This window comes from Mandrillus leucophaeus, unplaced genomic scaffold (genome assembly GCF_000951045.1).
Source record: "Mandrillus leucophaeus isolate KB7577 unplaced genomic scaffold, Mleu.le_1.0 Scaffold327, whole genome shotgun sequence".
NCBI lineage: Eukaryota > Metazoa > Chordata > Mammalia > Primates > Cercopithecidae > Mandrillus > Mandrillus leucophaeus.
This window is the reverse complement of record NW_012103443.1, coordinates 2117250-2141924: the sequence shown is the minus strand read 5'-3', so window position 1 is coordinate 2141924 and position 24675 is coordinate 2117250. Positions and strand designations below refer to the sequence as shown.

At 38.5% G+C, this 24675-nt stretch overlaps 1 protein-coding gene across 3 annotated transcripts in view; it reads right to left on the bottom strand.

Annotated features, from left to right (window-relative positions):
* The window catches only part of ANK3 (ankyrin 3, node of Ranvier (ankyrin G)), a 600548-nt gene that overhangs the window by 200308 nt on the left and 375565 nt on the right, over positions 1-24675 (bottom strand). For all 3 annotated transcript variants that reach the window (XM_011988324.1, XM_011988323.1, XM_011988322.1), the window contains exons 9-12: positions 11784-11882; positions 6434-6631; positions 4168-4266; positions 1398-1496 (exon numbers count right to left, since the gene is read on the bottom strand). In XM_011988324.1, coding sequence (XP_011843714.1) covers positions 1398-1496; positions 4168-4266; positions 6434-6631; positions 11784-11882 — 495 coding nt within the window. The remainder of the gene's footprint in view (positions 1-1397; positions 1497-4167; positions 4267-6433; positions 6632-11783; positions 11883-24675) is intronic.

Sequence of the window (24675 nt, the reverse complement as noted above, 5' to 3'; positions counted from 1 at the left end):
GAAAATAATACCATTGAGTAATCTATGGACACAGAATTCCATGGGTTTGCTATAACATGGTGAAGCACATTAAAAAGAGACTACCTTGAAGTTAGTTGAAATCACTTCTTTTTTTTTTTTTTGAGATGGAGTCTCACTCTGTTGCCCAGGCTGGAGTGTAATGGCATGATCTTGGCTTACTGCAACCTCTGCCTCCCAAGTTCAAGTTATTCTCATGCCTCAGCCTCCTGAGTAGCTGGAATTACATGCATGCACCACCACAACCAGCTAATTCTTTTTTTTAATTTTTAGTAGAGATCGGTTTCACCATGTTGGCCAGGCTGGTCTTGAACTCCTGACCTTAAGTGATCCACCCATCTCAGCCTCCCAAAGTGCTGGGATTACAGGCATGAGCCACCACACCCTGCTGAAATCACTTCTTTGTATAAATAACCATAGTGTCTAAATGACCTCTCCAACATGTGGCACTTTTTAATGTTTTTGTTGTAGAAAAATATTCCCCACACTTTATTTTTTATTTATTTTTATTTTTTTTGAGACAGAGTTACACTCTTATCGCCCAGGCTGGAGTGCAATGGCGCAGTCTCGGCCAACCACAACCTCTGCCTCCCGGGTTCAAGCAATTCTCCTGTCTCAGCCTCCCGGGTTGCTAGGATTACAGGCATGTGCCACCACACCTAGCTAATTTCGTATTTTTTAGTAGAGACGAGGGTTTCTCCATGTTGATCGGGCTGGTCTCAAACTTCTGACCTCATGTGACCCACCTGCCTCGGCCTCCCAAAGCGCTGGGATTACAAGCGTGAGCCACCGTACCTGGCCACACTTTATTTTTTACAATATAATATCCAGTAGTAACGCACCTGTAAGTTTAATGAACATAGTTCATAAGTCCTAACAATTTGTGGCCAACTAGAGACTGAGCAGATCTTGCCTTTGAAGTAAAGGAAACAAATGTATTCTTGAATTTTCTTCTTTTAAGTAGTCATATTAATTACATATTCATTAATTATAATAAGAATAAGGTAGGGCATGGTGGGTCATGCCTATAAGTCCAACAAGTTAGGAGGCCAACTCAGGAGGATTGCTTGAAGCCAGGAGTTCAAGACCAGCCTGGGCAACATAGTGAGGCCCCCATCTCTACAAAACATTTAAAAATTAGCCGGGCATGATGGCACATTCCTGTAGTCTCAGTGAGTTGGGAGGCTGAGGTGGGAGGAGCGCCTGAGTCCAGGATTCTAGGCTGCAGTGAGCTATGATTGTACCACTGCATTCCAGTCTGGGAGACAGAGTGATACTCCAACTCTTAAAAAAATAAAAAACAAAAAAGCAGATAAAAATCACCTTTGCCAGTTTATTAAATACTCACAACGGACCTCCTTCGTTCAAAGAATACTTACCACATTGGTGGTGTTTGGTGAGGCTCCATGATGCATTAGTTGTGATACAATATTTACATGCCCCATGAAGGCAGCAACATGGATTGGGGTAAGGCCCGACTAAGGGGAAAAGAAGAAAATGGTGGTTTGTTGGCTTAGCATAAAAAAGGTTTGCCAGTGAGCCTGCCTGCCTGCCTGCCATCCATCCATCCATCCATCTAAACCAGTTTAATGATCAGATTAGAAGAATCAGGACATTCACCATTATGTTACAGATTCTATAATGGTAAATATATCAACACATAATCATCATTTTCTTAAAGCAAATTCTGTTACTATGAAAGACTTATGTCATACCTATTAAGAGAGAAAAATAATTTATTTCATACTTTTAATGTAGATCTTTGAAAAAGCTGATAAATAACTTGAAGGTTGTTTTTCCCCTTTACTAATAAACCTTCCTTATCCATATGTGTGTGTGTAGAGGGAGGACAGCGGTGATTTCATATATATTAGTAAAATGTCAACTTTTATTTCAGATCCTATTCTGGGCTTTAAAGAGGATTCCCATTTATGTCACATATAAAAGAGCAGTGTACCTAACACGAAGCTGTCTCTTTAATAAATGAACAAATCAGCATTAATAGTTTCAAACATTTAATTTTTTAACTTTATGGGTGTTACAAATTAAGGCAATAAAAATAAAGCAAATATTACAATGTTCACTAGACTAGACTTGAATTGCTTCAGATCCTATGCACACATACGTACACATACATGTACGTAGACCCCAGAATACTATTCAGCATAAAGCAGAATTTATTGATTCCAGGATATTTTATACTGAATATGCCCATGATTGTGAGATTTAAATAGAGTGAATAAGAAAGATAAAAATCTCAAGCCATTAATTTTTTAAAGAGTATAATTTACTTATGCTTTTTATATGAAATGATTCCATTTTAAATTTTTCAGAGTTTAATTTAGCTTACAACATGAACATCATAACTTGATAAAACTTTTTTTTAAGTATATCTAGAAAAAGCTAACCTGTTTTTTAAAAAGGGACAGAAGGGGATAATTAATCTCAGCAGAAATTTGAGAAATGCCAAAAATATATGAAAGGAATTCTATACAATCAAAGTGAGGTAAAAGACAGAAAAGGAATAATTCTGGCTGCCCAGACTTCAAAAAGTGAGAAGAATGGAGGACAATTAGGAAAATGAGAATTTTGTTATAGTCTTGGCACCTTTTTCCATCGGCAGGGGGAATAGTTAGAGCTCGTGCAAGGCAAAATTTTGGTCTAAACTGCCCTTTAAAGCTCTTAGGGAACAGAGAGCTGGATTACTGGTTGACACCTCTGGACATTTACTCAAACATCGGCCAAGAATTTACTTTTATTTTAGAGCCTGTTCTGATCTCTAAGAGGGTTCCTATGCACTGAAAGTAAACTTTCTATTTTATACTTAAAAATAACAGGTTGCCTAATATGAAGCCATAAGCCTGACAATATGGCAAATCAGTATTCATATTCTCAACCATTTCATATTTTAAAAATTCTAAGTGTAAATCTAGGCAAATATTCCATTTGCAGGCAAGAAACTGAAGCCAAGCAACAATCACTAGACTAGACTTTAATTTTTATGTTTGCTTCAAATCCTATAGTTAAACATCAGGTATTCAACAAAACTTTACTGAATGATCTGCTATGTATGGGCCAGACACTGTGGGTATATGAAGACCAGTCAGACACAGCCCTACCTCCAAGGAGCCTTCAGCCTCTGGAGGTCTTGGGGGCACCACTGAGTCATAAGTCAGAGAGTTGGATAAGGGCACAGGATGAGGTGATGGTTCCTAGAAGGGACACGTAGTCCAGGCTGGGGAGTGAGGGGAGGTTTCCTGAAGAAGGTGGCCCAGATCTGGTTCTAAAGGATGTGCAGGATTTGCCTGGCCAAGGGGGTGCGACACACAGAGGTATAGACATACAGAGGCAAACAAGAGAGTGTCTAGTCTATGGAAGTGCCAAGGGTTAGAATTAGAATTAACAGAGATCAGGGTGCTAGGAGGTAGTGAGGTGGAGGTTGGGGGTCTGGGACAAGTCTGAAAGGGTAGGTGTCAGGCTTGGTTTGCTTTGTAGAAGGTGCAGCCCTGATTCTGATGGATCATTTATCTGAGTTCTGAGTTGGTTACTATGAGAGAAACTTAGATCTAATCCTTTACTAACCTCAGCAGCAGTTTCATTAATTTTGAGTTTTGAGACAGAGTAATCCTTACTTGACAAAAGCACCAAGGTCGTCTTGCACAGGGTTTTGACATTTTGAATCAGATGATTTTTTGTTGCGGGAGACTGTCCTGTATACTGTAAACTGTTTAGTAGCATCCTTGGCCTTGACCCACTAGATACCAGTAGTACTATCCAGTTGTGACAACTAAAAGTACCTCCAGACATGACTAAATGCCCCTTGGGGGACAAAACTGCACCCATTAGAGAAGTACTACAGTTTAGGATTTGATACAAATTATGCTTTCTGTGATGGGGCCGTTCCCCTTAAGCATATGTTTTAGGTTACATTTCTTGACATAGTGATACATTTGCATCCAACTCACCCACCAACAGGCTTGTCTGCTTCTCCTAAGGACTGGCAGCCCTTTTGCTGAATAGTTCAGAATGCCGTCTATGGCCATGATATACCAACAAACTAGCTGGTCCCTGGAGATGGCCCTGGGGCTCTGGCTTCTAAGGCTATACTCTCAGTATCTCAGGACTCCCAGAAATCTTAACTCTTCTCACCTCGGTTACAGCTTGGATGGATGCACCGTGTTTCAGAAGGAGTTCCATTACTTTAATTCGATTCTTCTTGCAGGCAATATGAAGAGGGGTAAAGCCATTCTGCAAGGGACAAATACATATACCTGCTTGACTACATTCCATCAAAACCCAGTTTCACTATGTACAGTAAAATAGTCTTGCTAAAATGATGTGCGGCAAATTGAAATGAACAGAAAGTACCAGGGTTAAGCAGCACGTAGATTCTATTCTGGAAGTAGTCTAGCTGCCCTAGGAATCCAAGGTGCCCTGGTAATTGTGAACAAAAAGTGATTTTTTGTTACAGTCTCCTTGTTAGCTGAGGTAAAAATGATCATTCATTTCGTTGTTTTATTTCGGAATTCGCTCTTCCAAATAATATGTTCCCGGCTGGGTGTGGTGACTTACAAGTGTAATCCCAGCACTTTGGGAGGCCGAGGTGGGTGGATCACCTGAGGTCAGGAGTTCGAGACCAGCCTGACCAACATGATAAAATCCCATCTCTACTAAAAATACAAAAATTAGCCGGGCATAGTGGCAAGCACCTGTAATCCCAGCTACTTGGGAGGCTGAGGCAGGAGAATCGTTTGAACCCAGGAGGCAGAGGTTGCAGTGAGCCAAGATTGTGCAATTGCACTCCAGCCTGGGCAACAAGAGGGAAATTCTGTTTCAAAATAACAAATAATAATAATAACAATAATAATATGTCCCTCCTCTACCTCATTTCAAATACAGACTGAAAACTCCTGGCCCCAACATTTGTCCTCAAGGCTCTACTTCACCAAGGTTTATTCTGTTCTCTTTGCTGTGTTTTAGGGCAACTACAAGGCCAGCTCTAAAATGTTTTGATTTCTTCTCTAGCTTTATGCTTCAGGTAGGTGTTTACCCCAAGGATGCAGAAATGTAAATAACCCATTATCTGAATAATTTGGTTTACTATTTAATCTAATAAAAGAATCTGCTTTTTAATAAATTATGTCCCAAGTTGTCCTGCCTGCCAGTTGAGACTGTGGCACGTATTTCAGCAGCCAGTGGAGAACTATAAATACCAGAGTCCACCGTAAAAGCTTAGGTCAAAGTCACTGCAGGTGCTTTCACTAAGACTTCTCAGACCATTTGGCCACAGTCCATCCCAGGATGACTGGCTATAACCTCCATATGTTGTGAAATCTTCAGAGTCACAGGAAAATGAGAGTGGGAGCCCACGCCCTGTTTTGGGACTTATTTTTTTTTTCTTGTATGGAAAAATGAGTCATGGCTGTTAATTTCCTTTCTCCCTTCTCAGAATTCAGACACGTTTGATAGACTGGGTGGGTCAACAGACAGATCTTGAAATGCTGCTTTGGTAAAAGGTTTTAGAAATTATAGTGGCAACGAGGTGTCTGGGGTCTGGAGAGTTTCTCTTTCGTCATTCTTTCCTGCCCACTCTGAATTTTAGAGCCCACAGAGTACAAGAGGTGGTAGAGATCTATCCAGACAGGATGACCACACTCTTTGGAAAGGGGTAAAAACCCTTCCTTAAAGGGTCGATTGGATGATGACAAACTTTACCTCAAAATTGCTAGTAAACTCACATGCTTTCCCTAAAATTGGGTGACTTATTTTTTCCTAAACATGGGTACTTATTCTGAAATAGACAGCTTACTAAGTTGGGACCATTTATTTTTGCAAAGACAACAAACACCATTTTGCTGAGAAAACCAAAGTATAGCATGGCTAAAGGTTAAAAGAACAAATTACTTTAAAGTGAAGCCTTTAAACCAGACCAAAATTCTGATTGGCAAAAGGAAACAGAAGATTACAGGCAATATTTCATTAACTTACAAGGTTAAGATAATATAAAATTTTAGCTCACAAATTCCTAGACCGCTTATGTTTAAAATAGATATTTTTGATAACTTTGCCTCGTTTTCAGATCTCCGAATAAACTTTTAATTCACAGAATTATAAGTTTATCCACAGTAAGATGACGTTGGCCACCTTAGTCTTTTTATAATTGTGTAGTCTTTGGGTTCATAAAGGTCACTTACGTGACCATAAAAACATTAACAGTTTGGCTCCATCAGCCTTTCTCATGTCGGAAATAGAAAATTTTGTAGACTTTCCCGAAGGATATTTGAAAAAATTGACAAGAAGTACACTTTAACTAGCACCTTCCATTTTAACCTCCTCAAAGCATTCCCTTCACATACAGAGGCAGCAGGTTGTAAGCAAGACAACTGAGGCTGGACTCGCTGGTTGAGTCACTCACCAGGGCTTTGGCATTGGGGTTAGCTTTCTTATCCAAGAGAACCTTGGCGACTTTGTAATGCCCACAGTGGGCAGCCACGTGTAGGGCAGTCAGGTAGTCATTGGTGACATCGTCCACGGGCACATTATGCTGGAGGAGAAGCTGGACGCAGTTTAAGTGGTCCCCTTGTGTGGCCATGTGCAATGGAGACAATCCATTCTGGAACACATAAGGAAACCAGAGTTCATTTTTTTACCTTTTAAACACAAATGTGCAGAACACAAAATAAAGTGCAAATATAAACAGATAAAAACTCCAGTTCTTCACATGAAAATACTTTCTATTTGTAAAAGCTTTTGACAACTATTTTGAACTACAGCTATTTTTAAAATTGGTCCTCCCAACTGCTTATGTCAGTCAATAACAAGTTGTCAAGGAAATGTCTTTTCCTAATTTAATAGAAGTGTGAATTGCAGCATGGGTCATAACCCAGATGAATGGAAATTTTACTTTTCTTTTTATTTTAAATAGAGATATGGTTTCACTCTGTCGCTCAGCTGGTTTCAAACTCCAGCCTGAAGTGATCCTCCTGCCTCAGCTTCCCAAAGCACTGGGATTATAGGTATGAGCCACTGGAACTTGGCCGAATAGGAATTCTTAATATTTAAGACTAAAAGAAAATTAAAGGTAAGAACAGATTGGTATTCATTAGACTGGTATTAATTTTGTCCTTAGAGATTACTGATACCCAGTATTGAAGACTACATTGATTTGACTTTAAAAAAGGTCCCAATGTAATGCATTTCATCTCACATCAAGAAGAAAGGGAAACGTTTCCCTTTTCTATCAATCTGGTGCCCCCATGTGTCTATGATGAGGAAAGGCAGGGCATTGACAAAGCCAATAACTAATGCTCATCTTGTTAGTTTAAATCAACTGGGTTCAATAACTCAGTTAATCATGTGCAGTAGGAATGAGTTGAAAATTCATTTAAAGAGCAGAGAGAACAAATATATGTGGTCAAAGGTAAATAAAACCTAGAGTGACACCAGCATTCAATACGTTTCCTAATGAAGGCAAAACAAGGTATGAAGATGTCAATCCTTTCTTTTAACTATGATGGCAAAGTGGGGGAACCTGGGAAATTCCTAGAGAATTCAATTATCAAAAGAGGCTGTATCAATTATTGTAACATAGTTTAACATGTTTTTGGGAAAAGTAAGTTGACAGCAAATTCAGTTTCTAAAAAAATTGTCGTCAATGAATTTTGACAATGACAGATCAAATATGCACCAAGGAACCAGAGGTTTCTGAATCCTCTGAGCCAAATTATTTGCTCCGAATTTATCAATGAATGACATAAAGAAGGAATTCAGGATAAGAAAAAGTAATATGAGCTCCTCGTTAACCATTCCCGTGGCATTATTCACTCTCTGACATATATTTCAACGATTTGGGTTCCTTGAAGGCAAGAGGTACATGGTTATTATTTTTTCCATCGCACAGAAGAGAGCTTTGCACATACAGAAAGAACACGGCAAATTCTAGGTCAATTTAAAGGCCTCGTACACTGTCAGTCTATCAGGATATTTCTGCCTAAAAAATTTCCCTCAAATATTTTAAACCATAGAAATGAAGGTGCAGGAAAAGGTAGGAACATTTCCCATTTGAGATACTGCTACCCACGAGCATATGGACTGCTTTATTCCTGCCAAAACATTCTTTTGCTTTATATTTTGATACAGTCTTAGAGGAAAACATGAAGTAAACAAGCAAACAAACAAAAAACCCCCACAAAATCTGAGAGAACAAAGAATAGTGGAGAGTAGAAATGGAAGGCAGTGTCAATAAAAAAAAAATTCTCTAGCAATGCAAAGACACAATGATTGTGTGGATGGGAAACTTAAAGATAATTGGAGAAGGACAAGAAAACAGTAAAGAAAAGACCATCTGCCCTATGGAAAGAGGTGGTATTACATATGGTGCCTGAAAATACTGATCCAATGTAATGGGCTTTCTTAGCTCAGTAAGACGAAATTCTTGAAGAACCGGTCAGATGGCCTTAAGCCTAGGAATGTACTCATTCACTTAATAGTCATTCAACAAATATTTACTGAAGCCCTACTGTGTTCTGGGCACAAATACAGGTGCTTGTGGGTATTGCACTGAACAAGGAAAAGTTCTTGCTTTCATTCTATTGAAGAGAACCAGACAGCAAGCAAGTAAACAAGCATATAATTTCAAGATGGTGTTAAAAGCTCTAAAGAAAATAAAATATGGCCAGATGGCACTGGCAGGGGGTGGTGAAGATGGGAGGGGTAAATCATGAGAAAACGCCTGTTTATGAGGAAGACATTTGCATTGAAGAATGTACGGGGACCGCAGAGATCTGGAACAAGCTGAGGGAACTCAAACCAAGCAAACAGAAAATGAGAACAAAGGTGTAGTCTAGGAAGCAAAATAAGGCTGGTTAGCTGGAAGATGGTGAGGAAGGAGCAAAATGGGAGGAGATGAGGAAGAGAGGTGGTCAGAATATCTTAAGAAGTCTATCCTCAGTGCAGAGGGAGATTTCTGATCAAACACGGCAGATGTGATAGCTATATTTATCCTTCCTCTCCCAAAACTCCACCAAAAAGCAATACTAGATTTAAAGGGTGAAATCCAGAAGGGCACACATGTGCATGTCCTTTTCCATTCCCACATATACAATGGGGAAGAAATAAAAAACAGATGAGGGTTGTCTCCAAACTTCAGAATATGAAAAGAGGATTTGAGTGTGATCATTCATCCAGTCGAAGAGAGAGGCTGAAACCTAAGTGTCTGAAGCAGTAGAATCAGTGCTGTGCTGACAAATGTTTAACATCCAACTCCTGGAAAAAGAAAAGCCCCAGTGTGTAGCACTAGCCAATTTCCATGCTGTCAATCCCCCCACAACAACCAATTTCAAGCCGTCCATCTGATGTTACTGAATGAGGAATTGGGAAGAGATGTACACAACCAGCTCATGAGCCAATACAATCAGGCTCCAGCACACTGCTGGGAATAAAAAGACAAGCTGATTTGCCTTTCAAATCCTCAAAAGGTGGAGGCTATGGAAGCGTAGTACCTCAGAAGATAAGATGAGACTTGGGGCTGCAAGTAAAATCGGATCAAAGACTGTGTGTGGAGCTGTCAGGTCTCCAGGCCCTTCCCAACTCAGCAAAGTCAGATAACTACCTCCTTCTAGCCTGAAGGACACCAGAATTAGTGTCTGGAGAAGGTGAACTAGAGAGATTCAGACTCAAGGGCCCAGGCAGAACAGAGGGCAGTGATGAGGATTTGGACCGAGAATAGGTGATCACAGAAAAAGGAAGGAGAATGCAGGCGTTAAAGTTAGGCTGCTTGGGTTCAAATCCTTGTTCTGCCACTAACCGAGATATTTTGAGAAAGCTACTTTATCTCTTTGGGTTTCAGTTTCCTCATCTATTAAAAGGGAATAACAGTAATACCAGTATCTCACTTAATGAGGATTAAATGAGTTAATACGTGTAAAGAACATAGAGCCTGACAAGCAGTAATCACTATGTAAATATTAGTTATCAATATTATGACTAAAGTATGCATAAAGCACAAGACTGGCAGCCTCTTTCCCCTACTCAGACGGTATTCACACAGGTGTGCACTGCAAAGGTTGGTGGATTTGTCTCTCAAAAAACTGTACCACCTACGGTAAAGGGAACATAATCCTGACATTAAAGAGCCCCTCTTAATCACTGCCACCTGATCAGCACTGCCTAAACTCTTTAGAGCTGCCACTCACATGTTTGTGCCTGACACAGTCAGGTACAGCCATTGTGGGAAGCCTTCAATACAAAAGATAGAGCCAAAGCAAAAAAAAAAAAAAAAAAAAAGAGGAAAAAAAGGAAATCTGAGGAATTAGAGACATTCGGGAAACAGAAAAACTAAATTGCAAGAAAGTTATCTCAAATGTTCTCAGAAAAGTAACAGAAAATATTGTACCCATTAAACAAGAACAGGATACTTTAAGAAAAGAAGCTATCAGATAACAAGAAAATGTTCTTGAAAATTAAAAGGTTGGAAGAAAAAAGTCAAGATTTCTCAGAAAAAATCCAAAGCAATGAGATGAATAGGAGAAAAAAGATGAGCAACTCTCTGATTTTTAACATTCTTCCTTATTGCTTTGAGAAAATGAAAATCAATTTGAAAGAGAACAATGGGGATTAGTGGGAGGGTTTTTAAGCAGGAGGCTGACATGATTTGGATGACAGTTTGTATGGCGACTTTGACTGCAAAGTGGGAACTGATTTGTGAAGAAGCAAAAAGGTAAATGGGGGACCAAGAGGAAGCTACTACAGTGGTTCAGTGAGAAATGATAATGTGGCTTAGAAGACAGCAGTGGAGGAGGAAAGAAAATAGATACGGGATATGTAAAACGAAAAGAACAAATAGAATCGTCAAGATAAGAAACACTCAAAAGGCCAAGGTGTCATCATATACAATGAAAACATCATGGACGTTTAATTCCATTAGACAACACCCTCAACAGCTCACCAGTCTAAACCCTACATTTTAAATGAGTGATGGAATTGTCCAGACCATCTCAACCCTGTCTAGTCTTCCTAATATTGTTGAGGAAACACTGACCAGAGTGAAAATAGAAATAATATGTGCTTTTGTTGCTTTGATAATGTTTAGAGATTAAAGCTCTTAGTAAAGCTTAGTATCTTTTCTAAAAAAATCATTGGTTTAATAAATAAAAATAGTAGTGACAATAAGGTGGTTTATATGTCTCAAAATTTATTTGCAAATATTCTTTTCTTCAAATGATGTCAAATGGTTTTACTATTAAAAAAAAGTCTAAAAGAAAGTCAATCATTATTTTTTTTCAGGCAATCATCATGTGTTCCTTTCAGATATATCAACATTCCCAAAAGCCCAATCAAGGTGCAATATTTCCAAAGTTTCCAGTGTTCATCAGCTAAGCGATATCCTCGACCTTCTTAATAGCCTGTGAACTCTCAAGAAATAAGCTGAGGGGCTAAACACAGCCAGCATCCATACTTTAGAGAGTGTAGAAATTTTAGTCTTTCTTAACCTGACAAGCAATTATTTCTGAGCTATGAAAATTTCACAGAGTAAAATCAAGCAGTAAGCATTCCTGAAACAAAACAGAAACCACACACACACAAATGACTTTGTGGTGTAGCACATTCTACATAAAATTTTAATAAGCTCCAACTTATTTTGAGGTTCTGTAAAGATTTGGTGAACATAACTACTCTGATTCATTTTCTATGTGATTCAAAAGGCTGGATCATATAACTATCAAAACAAATACAGTCCAATGTCCAGAAACCTGAAAAGAAATTACCTTGGTTTTTGAAAGAATGGGGGCAGCTCGATCAAGCAACATTTCTACCACCTGCTCATGGCCACTCCTTGCTCCACAGTGCAGTGGTGTCAGACCATCCTGTTGAACAAAGGAAACATCACCAATTAAATTTGACAATAAATTCTATGAGTGCAGTGTACTTCTTCAAGATCCAGTATGGCACCCAACATGCTGTGGACAAGTGGGCTTCAAACATTTGCTCGTTTATTTCATAAAATACTTTCTTATTTTAGGTTGAAAACTACATTTTTTCATAAGTTTAAGTAGCTGCAAAGTATGTAATTTCCCACAAGTCTGAATATCAACATTTAAATGTGTAGCTTTTCCACTACTGTTTTGAATAGCCAATAAAATCTAAGTACTACAAGAAATTTGATGCTCTCCATTAACAAAAACACATGAATAAACTGTTAAATAGAAATCTGTAATAGAAATTCTACATTGGTTCTTTTTCCTCTTGAGTTTCTATTTCCATTCCATTTCCGCATACATAATTTTATCTTAATGTAATTTTATGCTTGAAGGTTTTTTATTAATTACCACATATTTCTCTGCCATAAAATTGTATCAGTTTAAATTTAAGAAAGGTTTAAATATTTCCTGACAACACATGCCTCTAAGTATAAAAAATGAATCATCTGATTGGATTATTACTATAATTATTTGAATATAACCAATCAAAACAGCAAAAATATATAAAAAGTTTTGTGACCATTCCACAAAAACAATGTATTAAAAATTTCTCTTTTAATGGGATATGCTTTTTTCATGACTAGTTTATGTATCTGCTAATGAAGATTCGTTATTGCTAGAACGAGACAGGGTTCAGCATCAATATTAGCCCTGATTTTTGCTTTTATAGATATTAGTGCTGAGAAAACTTGTTCGCATAGACTGTTGTAGTAGAGTTACAAATTCTTTTTTTTTTTTTTTTTTTTTTTGAGATGGAGTCTCGCTCTTTCGCCCGGGCTGGAGTGCAGTGGCCGGATCTCAGCTCACTGCAAGTTCCGCCTGCCGGGTTTATGCCATTCTCCTGCCTCAATCTCCCAAGTAGCTGGGACTACAGGCCCCCGCCACCTCACCCGGTTAGTTGTTTTATTTTTTAGTAGAGACGGGGTTTCACCGTGTTAGCCAGGATGGTCTCGATCTCCTGACCTCGTGATCCGCCCGTCTCGGCCTCCCAAAGCGCTGGGATTACAGGCTTGAGCCACTGTGCCCGGCCTAGAGTTACAAATTCTCTGAATTCCATGTGACAAATTACTTAATGATCTTTTTTTGTCTTTCAAAAATTTTTTAAAAAATTTCTTCCAAAAGAAATAAATGGGATACATGTGCAGAACGTGTAGGTTTGTCACATAGGTACATGTGTGCCATGGTGGTTTGCTGTACCTATTGACCCATCCTCTAAGTTCCTCCCCTCACCCCCCAGCCCCCAATAGGCCCTGGTGTGTGTTGTTCGCTTCTCTATGTCCATGTGTTCTCATTGCTCAACTCCCACTTGTAAGTGAGAACATGAGGTATTTGGTTTTCTGTTCCCGTGTTAGTTTGCTGAGGATGATGGCTTCCAGCTTCATCCATGTCCCTGAGAAGGACATGATCTCATTCTTTTTTATGGCTGCATAGTATTCCACGATGTAAATGTACCACATTTTCTTTCTCCAGTCTATTGTTGATGGGCATTTTGGTTGGTTTCATGTCTTTGCTATTGTAAATAGTGCTGCAATAAACATACCTGTGCATATGTCTTTATAGTAGAATGATTTATATTCCTTTGGGTATATACCCAGTAATGGGATTGCTGGGTCAAATGGTATTTCTGGTTCCAGATCCTTGAGGAATTGCCATACTGTGTTCCACAATGATTGAACTAATTTACATTCCCACCAACAGTGTAAAAGTGTTCCTATTTCTCCACAGCCTCCCCAGCATCTATTGTTTCCTGACATTTTAATAACTACCATTCTGTCTGGTGTGAGATGATATCTCACTGTGGTTTTGATTTGCATTTCTCTGATGATCAGTGATGTTGAACTTTTTTTCATATGTTTCTTGGCCGCATAAATGTCTTCTTTTGAGAAGTGTCTGTTCATATCCTTTGTCCACTTTTTGATGAGGTTTTTTCTTGTAAATTTGTTTAAGTTCTTTGCAGATTCTGGATATTAGCCCTTTGACAAATGGGTAGATTGCAGAAATTTTCTCACATCCTGTAGGTTGCCTGTTCACTCTAATGATAGTTTCTTTTGCCGTGCAGAAGCTCTTCTGTTTAATTAGATCTCATTGGTCAATTTTGGCTTTTGTTGCAATTGTTTTTGGCATTTTTGTCATGAAATCTTTGCCCATGCCTATGTGCTGAATACTAGGTTTTCTTCTAGGGTTTTTATGGTTTTGTGTTTTACGTTTAAGTCTTTAAACCACCTTAAGCTAATTTTTGTATTAGATGTAAGGAAGGGGTCCAATTTCAGTTTTCTGCATATGGCTAGCCAGTTTTCCCAGCACCATTTACTGAACTGGAGATCCTTTCCCCATTACTTGTTTTTGTCAGGTTTGTTGAAGATCAGATGGTTGCAGATTTCTGAGGTCTCTGTTCTGCTCCATTGGTCTATATGTCTGTTTTGGTACCAGTACCAGGCTGTTTTGGTTACCGTAGCCTTGTAGTGTAGTTTGAAGTGAAGTAGCATGTTCTTTTTGTTCTTTTTGCTTAGGATTTTCTTGGCTATATGGGGTCTTCTTTGATTCCATATGAAATTTAAAATAGATTTTCTAATTCTGTGAAGAATGCCAATGGTAGTTTGATGGGAATAGCATTGAATCGATATATTACTTTGGGTAGTATGGCCATTTTCATGATATTAATTCCTCCTATCCATGAAGATGGAATGTTTCTTCATTTGTTTGCATCCTCTTCATTTGTTTGCATCCTCTCTTATATCCTTGAGCAGTGGTTTGTAGTTCTCCTTGCAGAGTTTCTTCACATCCCTTGTTAGCTGTATACCTATGTATTTTATTCTCTTTGCAGTGATTGTGAATGGCAGTTCATTCATGATTTGGCACTTATCAGTTTAAGGAGTTTTTGGGCTGAGATGGTGGAGTTTTCTAAATATAAAATCATGTCATCTGCAAACAGAGATAATTTGACTTCCTCTCTTCCTATTTGAGTATGATTTATTTCTTTCTCTTGACTGATTGCTCTGGTCTGAACTTCCAATATTATGTTGAATAGGAGTGGTGAGACAGGACATCCTTGTCTTGTACCAGTTTTCAAAGGGAATGCTTCCAGTTTTTGCCCATTCAGTATGGTATTAGTTGTGGGTTTGTCATAAATAGCTCTTATTATTTTGAGATATGTTCCATCAATCCCTAGTTTGTTGAGAGTTTTTAACATGAAGGGATGTTGAATTTTATCAAAGGCCTTTTCTGCATCTATTGAGATAATCATGTGGTTTTTGTCTTTGGTTCTGTTTATGTGATGGATTATGTTTATTGATTTGCGTAAGTTGAACCAGCCTTGTATCCCAGAGATGAAGCTGATTTCCCCGTGGCAGATACATTTTTTGATGTGCTGGATTTGGTTTGCCAGTATTTTATCGAGGATTTTCTCATCAATGTTCATCAGGGATACTGGCCTGAAGTTTTCTTTTTTTGTTGTGTCTCTTCTTGGTTTTGGTATCAGGATGATGCTGGCTTCATAAAATGAGTTAGGGAGGAGTCCTTCCTTTTTAATTGTTTGGAAGAGTTTCAGAAGGAATGGTACCAGCTCCTCTTTGTATTTCTGGTAGAATTCAGCTGTAAATCCATCTGGATCCTGGGCTTTTTTTGGTTCGTAGGCTATTAATTACTGCCTCAATTTCAGAACTCGTTATTGGTCTATTCAGGGATTTGACATCTTCCTGCTTAATCTTGAGAGGGTATATGTGTCCAGGAATTTATCCATTTTTTCTAGATTTTCCAGTTTATTTCCATAAAACTGTTTATAGTATTCACTGATGTAGTTTGTATTTCTGTGGGGTCAGTGGTGATATCTCCTTTGTCATTTTTTATTGTCTATTTGAGTCTTCTCTCTTTTCTTCATTAGTTTAGCTAGCAGTCTATCTATATTGTTCATTTTTTCAAAAAAAAAAACAGTTTCTGGGTTCATTGATTTTTTGGAGTGCTTTTCATGTCTCTATCTGCTTTAACTCTTCTCTTAGTTATTTCCTGTCTTCTGCTAGCTTTTGGATTCATTTGTTCTTGCCTTTCTGGCTCTTTTAATTGTGATATTAGGGTGTCGATTTGAGATCTTTCAAGCTTTCTGATGTGGCATTTAGTGCTATAAAATTCCCTCTTAGCACTGCTTTAGCTGCATCCTAGAGATTCGGGTACACTGTCTCTCTGTTCTCATTGGCTTCAAAGAACTTCTTGATTTCTGCCTTAATTTCATAATGTTTACCCAGGAGTCATTTAGGAGCTGGCTGTTCAATTTCCATATAATTGTGTAGTTTTCAGTGAGTTTCTTAATCCTGAGTTCTAATTTCATTGCACTGTGGTCTGAGAGACTGTTTGTTATCATTTCAGTTTTTTTGCATTTGCCGAGGAGTGTTTTACTTCCAATTATATGATCGATTTTTGAGTAAGTGCCATGTGGCACTGAGAAGAATGTGTATTCTGTTGATTTGGGGTAGAAAGTTCTCTAGACGTCTACTAAGTCCACTTTATCCAGAGCTGAATTCAAATCCTAACTATCCTTGTTAATTTTCTGTCTCATGGATCTGTCTAATACTGACAGTGGGGTGTTAAATTCTCCCACTATTATTGTGTGGGAGTCTAAGTCTCTTTATAGGTCTCAAAGAAAATGTTTTATGAATCTGGGTGATCTTTTATTGGGTGCATATATATATAGAATAGTTAACTCTTCTTTTGAATTGTTCCCTTTACCATTATGTAATACCCTTCTTTGTCTTTTTGGACCTTTGTTGATTTAAAGTCTGTTTTGTCAGAGACTAGGATTGCAACCCCTGCTATTTTTTTGCTTTCCATTTGCTTGGTAAATATTCCTCCATCCCTTTATTTTGAGCCTATGTGTGTCTTTGCGTGTGAGATGGGCCTCCTGAATATAGCACATGATGGGTCTTGACTCTTTATCCAATTTGCCAGTCTGTGTCTTTTAATTGTGGCCTTTAGCCCATTTACATTTAAGGTTGGTATTGTTATATGTGAATTTGATCCTGTTATCATGCTGCTATTTGGTTATTTTGTACATTAGTTGATTCTGTTTCTTCATAGTTTCATCGGTCTTTATATTCTGGTGTGTTTTTGCAGTGGCTGGTACTGGTTTTTCCTTTCCATGTTTAGTACTTCCTTTAGGAGCTATTGTAAGGCAGGCCTGGTGGTAATGAAATCCCTCAGCATTTGCTTGTCTGTAAAGGATTTTATTTCTCCTTCGCTTAAGAAGCTTAGTTTAGCTGGATATGAAATTCTGGGTTGAAAATTCTTTTCCTTATGAATGTTGAATACTGGCCCCCAATTTCTTGGCTTGTAGAGTTTCTGCTGAGAGGTCTGCTGTTAGTCTGATGGACTTCCCTTTGTAGGTGACCTGGCCTTTCTCTCTAGCTGCCCTTAACAGTTTTTCCTTCATTTAGACCTTGGAGAATCTGAATATTATGTGTCTCGGAGTTGGTCTTCTCATGGAGCATCTTATGGTGTTCTCTGTATTTCCTGAATTTGCATGTTGGCCTATTTTGCTAGGTTGGGTAAGTTCTCCTGGATAATATCCTGAAGTGTGTTTTCCCGCTTGTTTCCATTCTCCCTGTCTTCTTCTTGTATTCCAATAATAGGTTCAGTCTTTTTATGAAGTCCCATATTTCTTGGAGGCTTTGTTCATTCCTTTTCATTCTTATTTCTCTAGTCTTGTCTGCATGCCTTACTTCATCAAGGTGGTCTTCAAACTCTGATACCCTTTCTTCTGCTTGGTCAATTTGGCTATTGATACTTGTATATGCTTCGTGAAGTTCTCATGCTGTGTTTTTCAGCTCCATCAGGTCATTTATGTTCCTCTTGCAGCTGGTTATTCTAGCTAGCAATTCCTCTAACCTTCTATCAAGGTTCTTAGCTTCTTTGCATTGGTTTAGAATATGCTCCTTTAGCTCAGCGTAGTTTTTTATTACCCATCTTCTGAAGCCTACTTCTGTCAATTCATCCATCCGATCCTCCATACTTCATGATCTTTCACCCAAAATTCTTCTCAATGATCCATCACAGGACAACTTTATTAGGTCTTTGATTTTTGTGGGCAGCAAGGGGTTAATCAGATCACTAGAATCATGCAGTTCTCAGCAGAACACCAATATTTTGAATTCTTCTGTTTGCCCCCACCACCTCAGGAGTTTTTGCACCCTTGGGCAATGTGTGTGTGAGAGAGCTAGGCTTTTCTTAGTACTAGGGCAGAGGGAATATGTGTTAAAGGACAGGTGGGAAGGGAGACTCTGCAGGAAGCTGAGGAAGTAGAGAGTTATTCACTTAAAACTAAGTGGTCCCAATCCTGCTGGAGAAGTTTTCACAAGTGTTCTTGGTTTATGAGTTCCTCAACTTGAAGATCCCTGAGACTGGTACTTAGTCATACTTAAAAATACCACAAAATTTGATTCATTATGTTCATATAACTTTCTGGACTGTGTGAGCAGATCTTGAAAGTAAGCCTAATTATTCTAACTTATAAGCAACAAGGTACAACCCTATTTCTAAACTACTAGCCAAATCTCAATAGTATTAATGTTATTTAAAAATAAAATTTTAATTGCAAATAGTACATGGCCTAATTTGAACATTCTTTGGAACATGTTTATATCTTCTGCCTTTTATGTTGATTTAAAACATTTGCTTTTATAAACCAAAGTAAAGCAGCCTTTCAAGTGAAAACAGCATTTTGCTAATAAAATAAAATAAAATCTGGAAACATGCAAAAAATAATGTCCAAATGTCTACTTCATAATGTAAAACCTGAAAACATATGATGGAGAAATAATACACAAAAATCACATCCACCTTCCACCACCTACACACAAAAAAATTTCATACAGACTGCAGTACAGTGATTGTTTTTTATGAATTAAAAGGTCAAAATTGTTTCATTTTCTCTTCTGCAGATTCTAATAAGTAAAAAATGACAAAATATGCATAGATATGTCTGTAAACCAAAAATAAAATTCTAAGGCCCCCCAACCATCTGAATGGACCCCTCCTCTCAGCCAAGAGCATTCCAAAATTAACCTGCAAAACTAGTTCAGGTCATGATGGGTAGGGGAAGCCAGGCATGCCTCATTCTGCCCTCCTCCTTTTTGGAGTTACTGCTAGAACAGACTCTGTAAGTCTGGAAACAATAGGAAACATTTACAATCTATTCTCTCTGAAGCCTGGGAGGCTTCATCTGCATGACAAAACCTTGGTCCCCACAACCCCTTATCATAACCTAGATATTCCTTTGTATTGATAATAACTCTTTCAATCAGAGTAACTCTTTCAATCGAAAAATCTTTGAATCCATTGATGACTTGGAAGATCCTCCGCTTCCATTATCCTGCCTTTCCAGATGGAAGCAATGTACATCTTGCATATATTGATTGATGTCTCATGTCTCCCTAAAATGTATACAACCAAGCTGTACCCGAACCACCTTGGGCACAGGTTCTCAGGATCTCCTAAGGGTTGCATCACGGGCCATTAGTCACTCATATTTAGCTCAGAATAAATGTATTCAAATATCTTACCAGGGTCTGACTCTTTTCATCAATAATTTCAAACTATGGTCACACAGAAAAATGCACTCATTCATCCTTGAAAATTATCTTCCACAGAGCAAAATGCTCTTAGCAAAGTGTTTGGCTAAGAGCAAAATCTATCTCAACCATCAACTCCTTAATATTGTGAGGTATACTGTTTCACTGTTTCTTCTTACAGATACACATTTTTTGTTGATTTTGCCTTTTTTTTTTTTTGAGATGGAGTCTCTCTTTATCGCCCAGGGTGGAGTACAATAGCGCGATCTCAGCTCACTGCAACCTCCGCCTTCTGGGTTCAAGCGATTCTTCTGCTTCAGCCTCCTGAGTAGCTGGGATTACAGGCACCTGTCACCACGCCTGGCTAATTTTTGTATTTTTAGTAGAGACTGGGTTTCATCATGTTGGCCAGGCTGATCTTGAACTCCTGACCTCAGGTGATCCGCCCGCCTCAGCCTCCCAAAGTGCTGGGATTACAGGTGTGAGCCTTTGTGCCTGGCCTGATTTTTGTCTTTTCAAGAACAGTTTTAATTATAAAAAATTTCAAACAGATTGCAGATTAAAACAGACAGAATATTATAACGAATCTCTGGGTACCTAACTCAGCTTCAACAATTGTCACCCCATGCTCAGTCGAGACTCATCTATATCCTGACCAAAAGTCAAACCCTTTTCTTGTATTATTTTGAAGCAAATCCAAGACAGCATCTTATTATATCCTCATGATTAGTCTTACAAGAGTGTATTTATTTGATAAATAGAGACTCCAAGGTTCAAAGAAGTGAAATTACTCATCCAAGGCTGCCGGCACCAAATTGAGAATGAGGCTTGAACTATGAGTGCTGGCTCTACAAGACAATCAAGGCGTGTCTTCAGAGGGGTTACTAAGGCAAAGTCCCTGTGCTCACACTTGCAGCCACTCTTAGCCTTCCCTTAGCTACCTTCAGAAGCTGCTACCTCTGATCTCTGTTTGTTTACTAACAACATGTGGCGTCTAAAAGACTCAGCAGGGAAAGGTGACATTTCACCAGTGGAAGAGCTGTGAAGTGTTACCTTCTTTAGCCATTGTTCCTTGAATCACCTTGCTTCCATGACAAAGTCAGCTGTTTCCCCAAGGTACAACTCATCAGCTCTAGCTGAACTGCGAAGAGCTACCTGAAGCACAACTCTTTCAACTGTAGCTTTCCTTGTAGTATCTTTAACACTGACTTCAAGTGTCAGTCTCCTTTGGATCATCTACAAATTCAATCTGGCTCTTTTCAAAGGCGTGTAGCTCTTCGAGTAGCCAAAATTGCGGCCGGAGGGATGCCTCATCAGGAAGCCGCACAAGATGTCAATGATGCGACTGCCCCGCTGCACAGGCAGTGCTGGCCCAGCTGCTGGGACATTGACAGGTCAGTGGAAAACGAGTGCCTAGGGTGAATGTAAGATCTTTAATTAGTATCACAGTTCTTGCAGTCATGAAGACGGGCAAGACCAGCTGATCCACAGTGGGACTGAAAAGTACCTGCCATTTAATGATTCACACTTAATTCAGTTAAAAAAAAAAAAAAAAGAGGAGGAAAATTAGCAGGCATTGGTTCTACTTCACTCCTACTTTTTGGTTAAAAAAATCAATTTTGAACTAATTTCTTTGACTTTGAAGCTGGTGTGGCCTATCGCTCACTTTCCTGACACACGGTTCTGATGTAGGATGCCATTCTGTTCAAAATGATCTTCAGTAACTGTCATTCACAGTTACTCCTCAGTCAAGTCTAAATTCTTCGTTAGCATTCTAAGTCGTCTAAAATCAGTTCCTGCTATACTTGGTCCAACTTGGCCTTTCCTGATTCCCTTAACTTATACTGCAATTAACAAACTCTCTGCAGCTTCTGGTAAGAGTCCCTGCTTTTCTTGTTTTACTGTCTTGCCCACGCCACTTCATGTACCTGAGAGTTCCCTTCCCACTTCCTACAGGATCCTTACTATCTTAGAGCAGAGCATTTCTTTGAAACCTTTTCACAAATTAAATGGAATCTTTCTACCTTCCAGACTTCTTATTTTCTATACCTCTTTTGGGGGACCTGTAACTTTTTACCTAGTATTTTCTTTACCTGTGGGCATGCATGAACATTTCTCGTGACAAAGATCCTCTTCCTTGACTTAACTCTCGTCGAGCTTCTCTGAATTCTCTTCTCATCTAGACCCTGACTTTTGGCCTTCCATGTGTTAGTGTCTGCTTAGTTCAGTTTTAGCAAGCCTCCTACTGGGTCAGTTTAATGAAAATCCCAACCCTTACTATTAGATCAAATTCCTTATTTCCCATCCTGCCTCTCTTATTAATCTGACCTGCCTTTGGCAATAATCTTGTCAAGCCAGTTTAGCCAGAATTGCCCCTACCTTTGACATTTCCTCCTTGTAATTTTCTATTTACTGACCTCACACCTTACTCCTTGGCTATAAATTCCCACCCTTCCTTGCTGTATTCAGAGTTGAGCTAGATCTCTTTACCACTATAAAATTCGTTTGTAGTGCCCCCTTCGGATAAAGTCAGCTTTACTGTTTTCTTACAAGTATCATGAATAATTTTTTTATTTAACACTAGTTTATCTCTGAGGACAAAGCTACCAGCTTAAGGGATAAATGAATCTCACAGAGGAGGTAACTTAGTACTATGTCCATGAAAGTTGCCTAATAAAAATTACTGCGTAAATGAATGAATGGAGTGAGTGAATGAATGTGTTTTCAGGCGAGTTAAAAAATATTTTCTAGTAAGTTGTTTAAAATTCTTTTCCTTGTTATCCTTTTTAAGAGTAGACTTATTTTGGCTACTTCAGTAGCACTATTAAAATACCTTATTTTTGCAGAAAAGTAAAATTCTTAATAGAATAAGTGACTTGTAAATTGGGATTTAAGGATGTGACTAAGTCTCTTAGCTTTCAAAATTTGCTCTAAATAAGATTCCCTTTTTCTACTCGGAATACTAATAAGCGTAACAAAAGAACTATGGTTGATACTGTGCTTTGCAATGCAGCACAGAACTGGCATATTCCTTTCCCTAAAATTAGAGCCACGCTTTTTTTCGATGCAGAATAAGGATTCTTACTTGCTTCCAACTCCTAGAAATGTATAATTAATGAACAAAGTAACTTAGAATGAGCTGTAGACCAAAAAGCAGTTTTTCAACTGCATAGAATAGTGTTGATCTCCAGTTGAAAAATGCTAGACAAAGGCAATTTTGAGGGATTGAGAGGGGGTTGCCTCAAGAAAGGCAACATATGCAGTTGGACTAGAGAGAAGGAGAGGGATGCTGAGTTGCCATAGTAACATTACGGAAGGGAAATGAGATTGCATGGGGTTAGCAATATTTTCCAATTCCCTTGATTTTTAAAGCACTCACATAACAAACAAGTTTCCCTTGGGCAGAATTCTAAAGCAACACAAACTGGCTAGTCGAGATCTCATATTTCGTTTTAGTGACAGTAATCTTATTAGTGAGGAGGGGAACTGCACGTTACTGGCTGGACGGAATGCTCTCATGTTAGCCTAAGAGCAAAACCTTGCACACACGAAGGTCAAAAGACTTTCAGGTCTGATTTTTCTGAAAAGCATGAAGCAGGATATTAAGGCATCGCACCTAGGACTATGAAACCAGAATGTGTCTTTAGCAGGTCAAATTTGCTCAGTGTCACTGGAGTGACACAAATGCGTGGTTTGGGAAATATTTTCAAGAAGAGACATATTTATTTTGAGTAGTATCCTTTAGGATACTCTTTCCTTCTTTTCTTTTTCACAAGCAAAATAAATAAATAAATACAAACCCCTCACTCTAGAGAAGGAAAAGGAATTCAAGCAGAGAGAACTCTGCAGATAGATCATGGCTGTAGAACAAGATATAACCTTGAATTAAAAACTGAAAAAACTGAAAAAAATGTAGAGAGTCCTTCAGGAGAAGAGAGCTATGATGACACTGAAAGATAAACTAAATGGCATCACTTACAGTCTAATAACTAAGCTCTTTTCTTCCTTTTTTTTTTTTTCTTTTTGAGACAAAATCTCGCTGTCACCCAGGCTGGAGCGTAATGGCACAATCTCAGCTCACTGTCACCTCTGCCTCCTGGGTTCAAGCAACTCTCGTGCATCAGCCTCCCAAGTGGCTGGGATTACAGGCATGCCCCACCACTTCCAGCTATTTTTACATTTTTTGTAGAGATGGGGTTTCACCCAGTTGGCCAGGCTGGTCTCAAACTCCTGGCCTCAAGCAATCCTCTCACGTCAGCCTCCCAACGTGCTAGGATTACAGGCATGAGCCACCACACCTGGCCAGCAAAGCTATTTCATATTGGCATTTTCACCAAAAATTTGGACTGTGTCCTCATTTTTTTGTGTGTGTGTTAGGCAGTTATCGAGATAGCCTAAGAGGTGAAATAAAATTTTTTGAATGTCCTCTATGTTATAGGCTTATTATAATTGTGATCTTATTTAATCTTTACAGCAATTCTATGAGAAAAGTATCAGTAGTTACATTTATAGACGAGAAAACTGCTCCAGGGGATTCGTGTACCTACTACTCAAGGTCACATGGCAAGTACATAGAGTAAACCGATAGAATTAGAATTTACATTCATGATTGCCTCCCTTTGAAGGACTGGGTTTCTTCTACTATGCCAAGCAACCTCTTCAAAAAATATAAGCAGTCAATGTTCTATTTAAGATCAAGAGTTCATTTCTGCCATTTATATATAGGAGGGAAAATATATTAATTAGCTTCCTTGTTCTACTGTTATACCATCTATATGTTTAAATGAAAATAAGGTAAAATCCTCTTATGTCCTCTCTACTTGGAAAACTACAGCCTTCATTCTGTGACTAGAACACACCCTTATGTTATTAGTATTGTAGTTTTCCACTCTGTTCTTTGTGTTTATTGTCCCTCCTTGCTTGTCTCCTTTTGGGTTGAGAATTATTTAGTATTCTAATCATTGAAATATCATCTATATCATTGGCTATCTTCTGATTTTTTTAGCTAAATATTTTTTGGGGGGGAGAGTTGTTTTATAAATTAAAATGTGGATCTTTAACTTACTAGTGTGAATATTATAATATTACAAATTGTAATTCCTATAATGTAATAATTGTATATT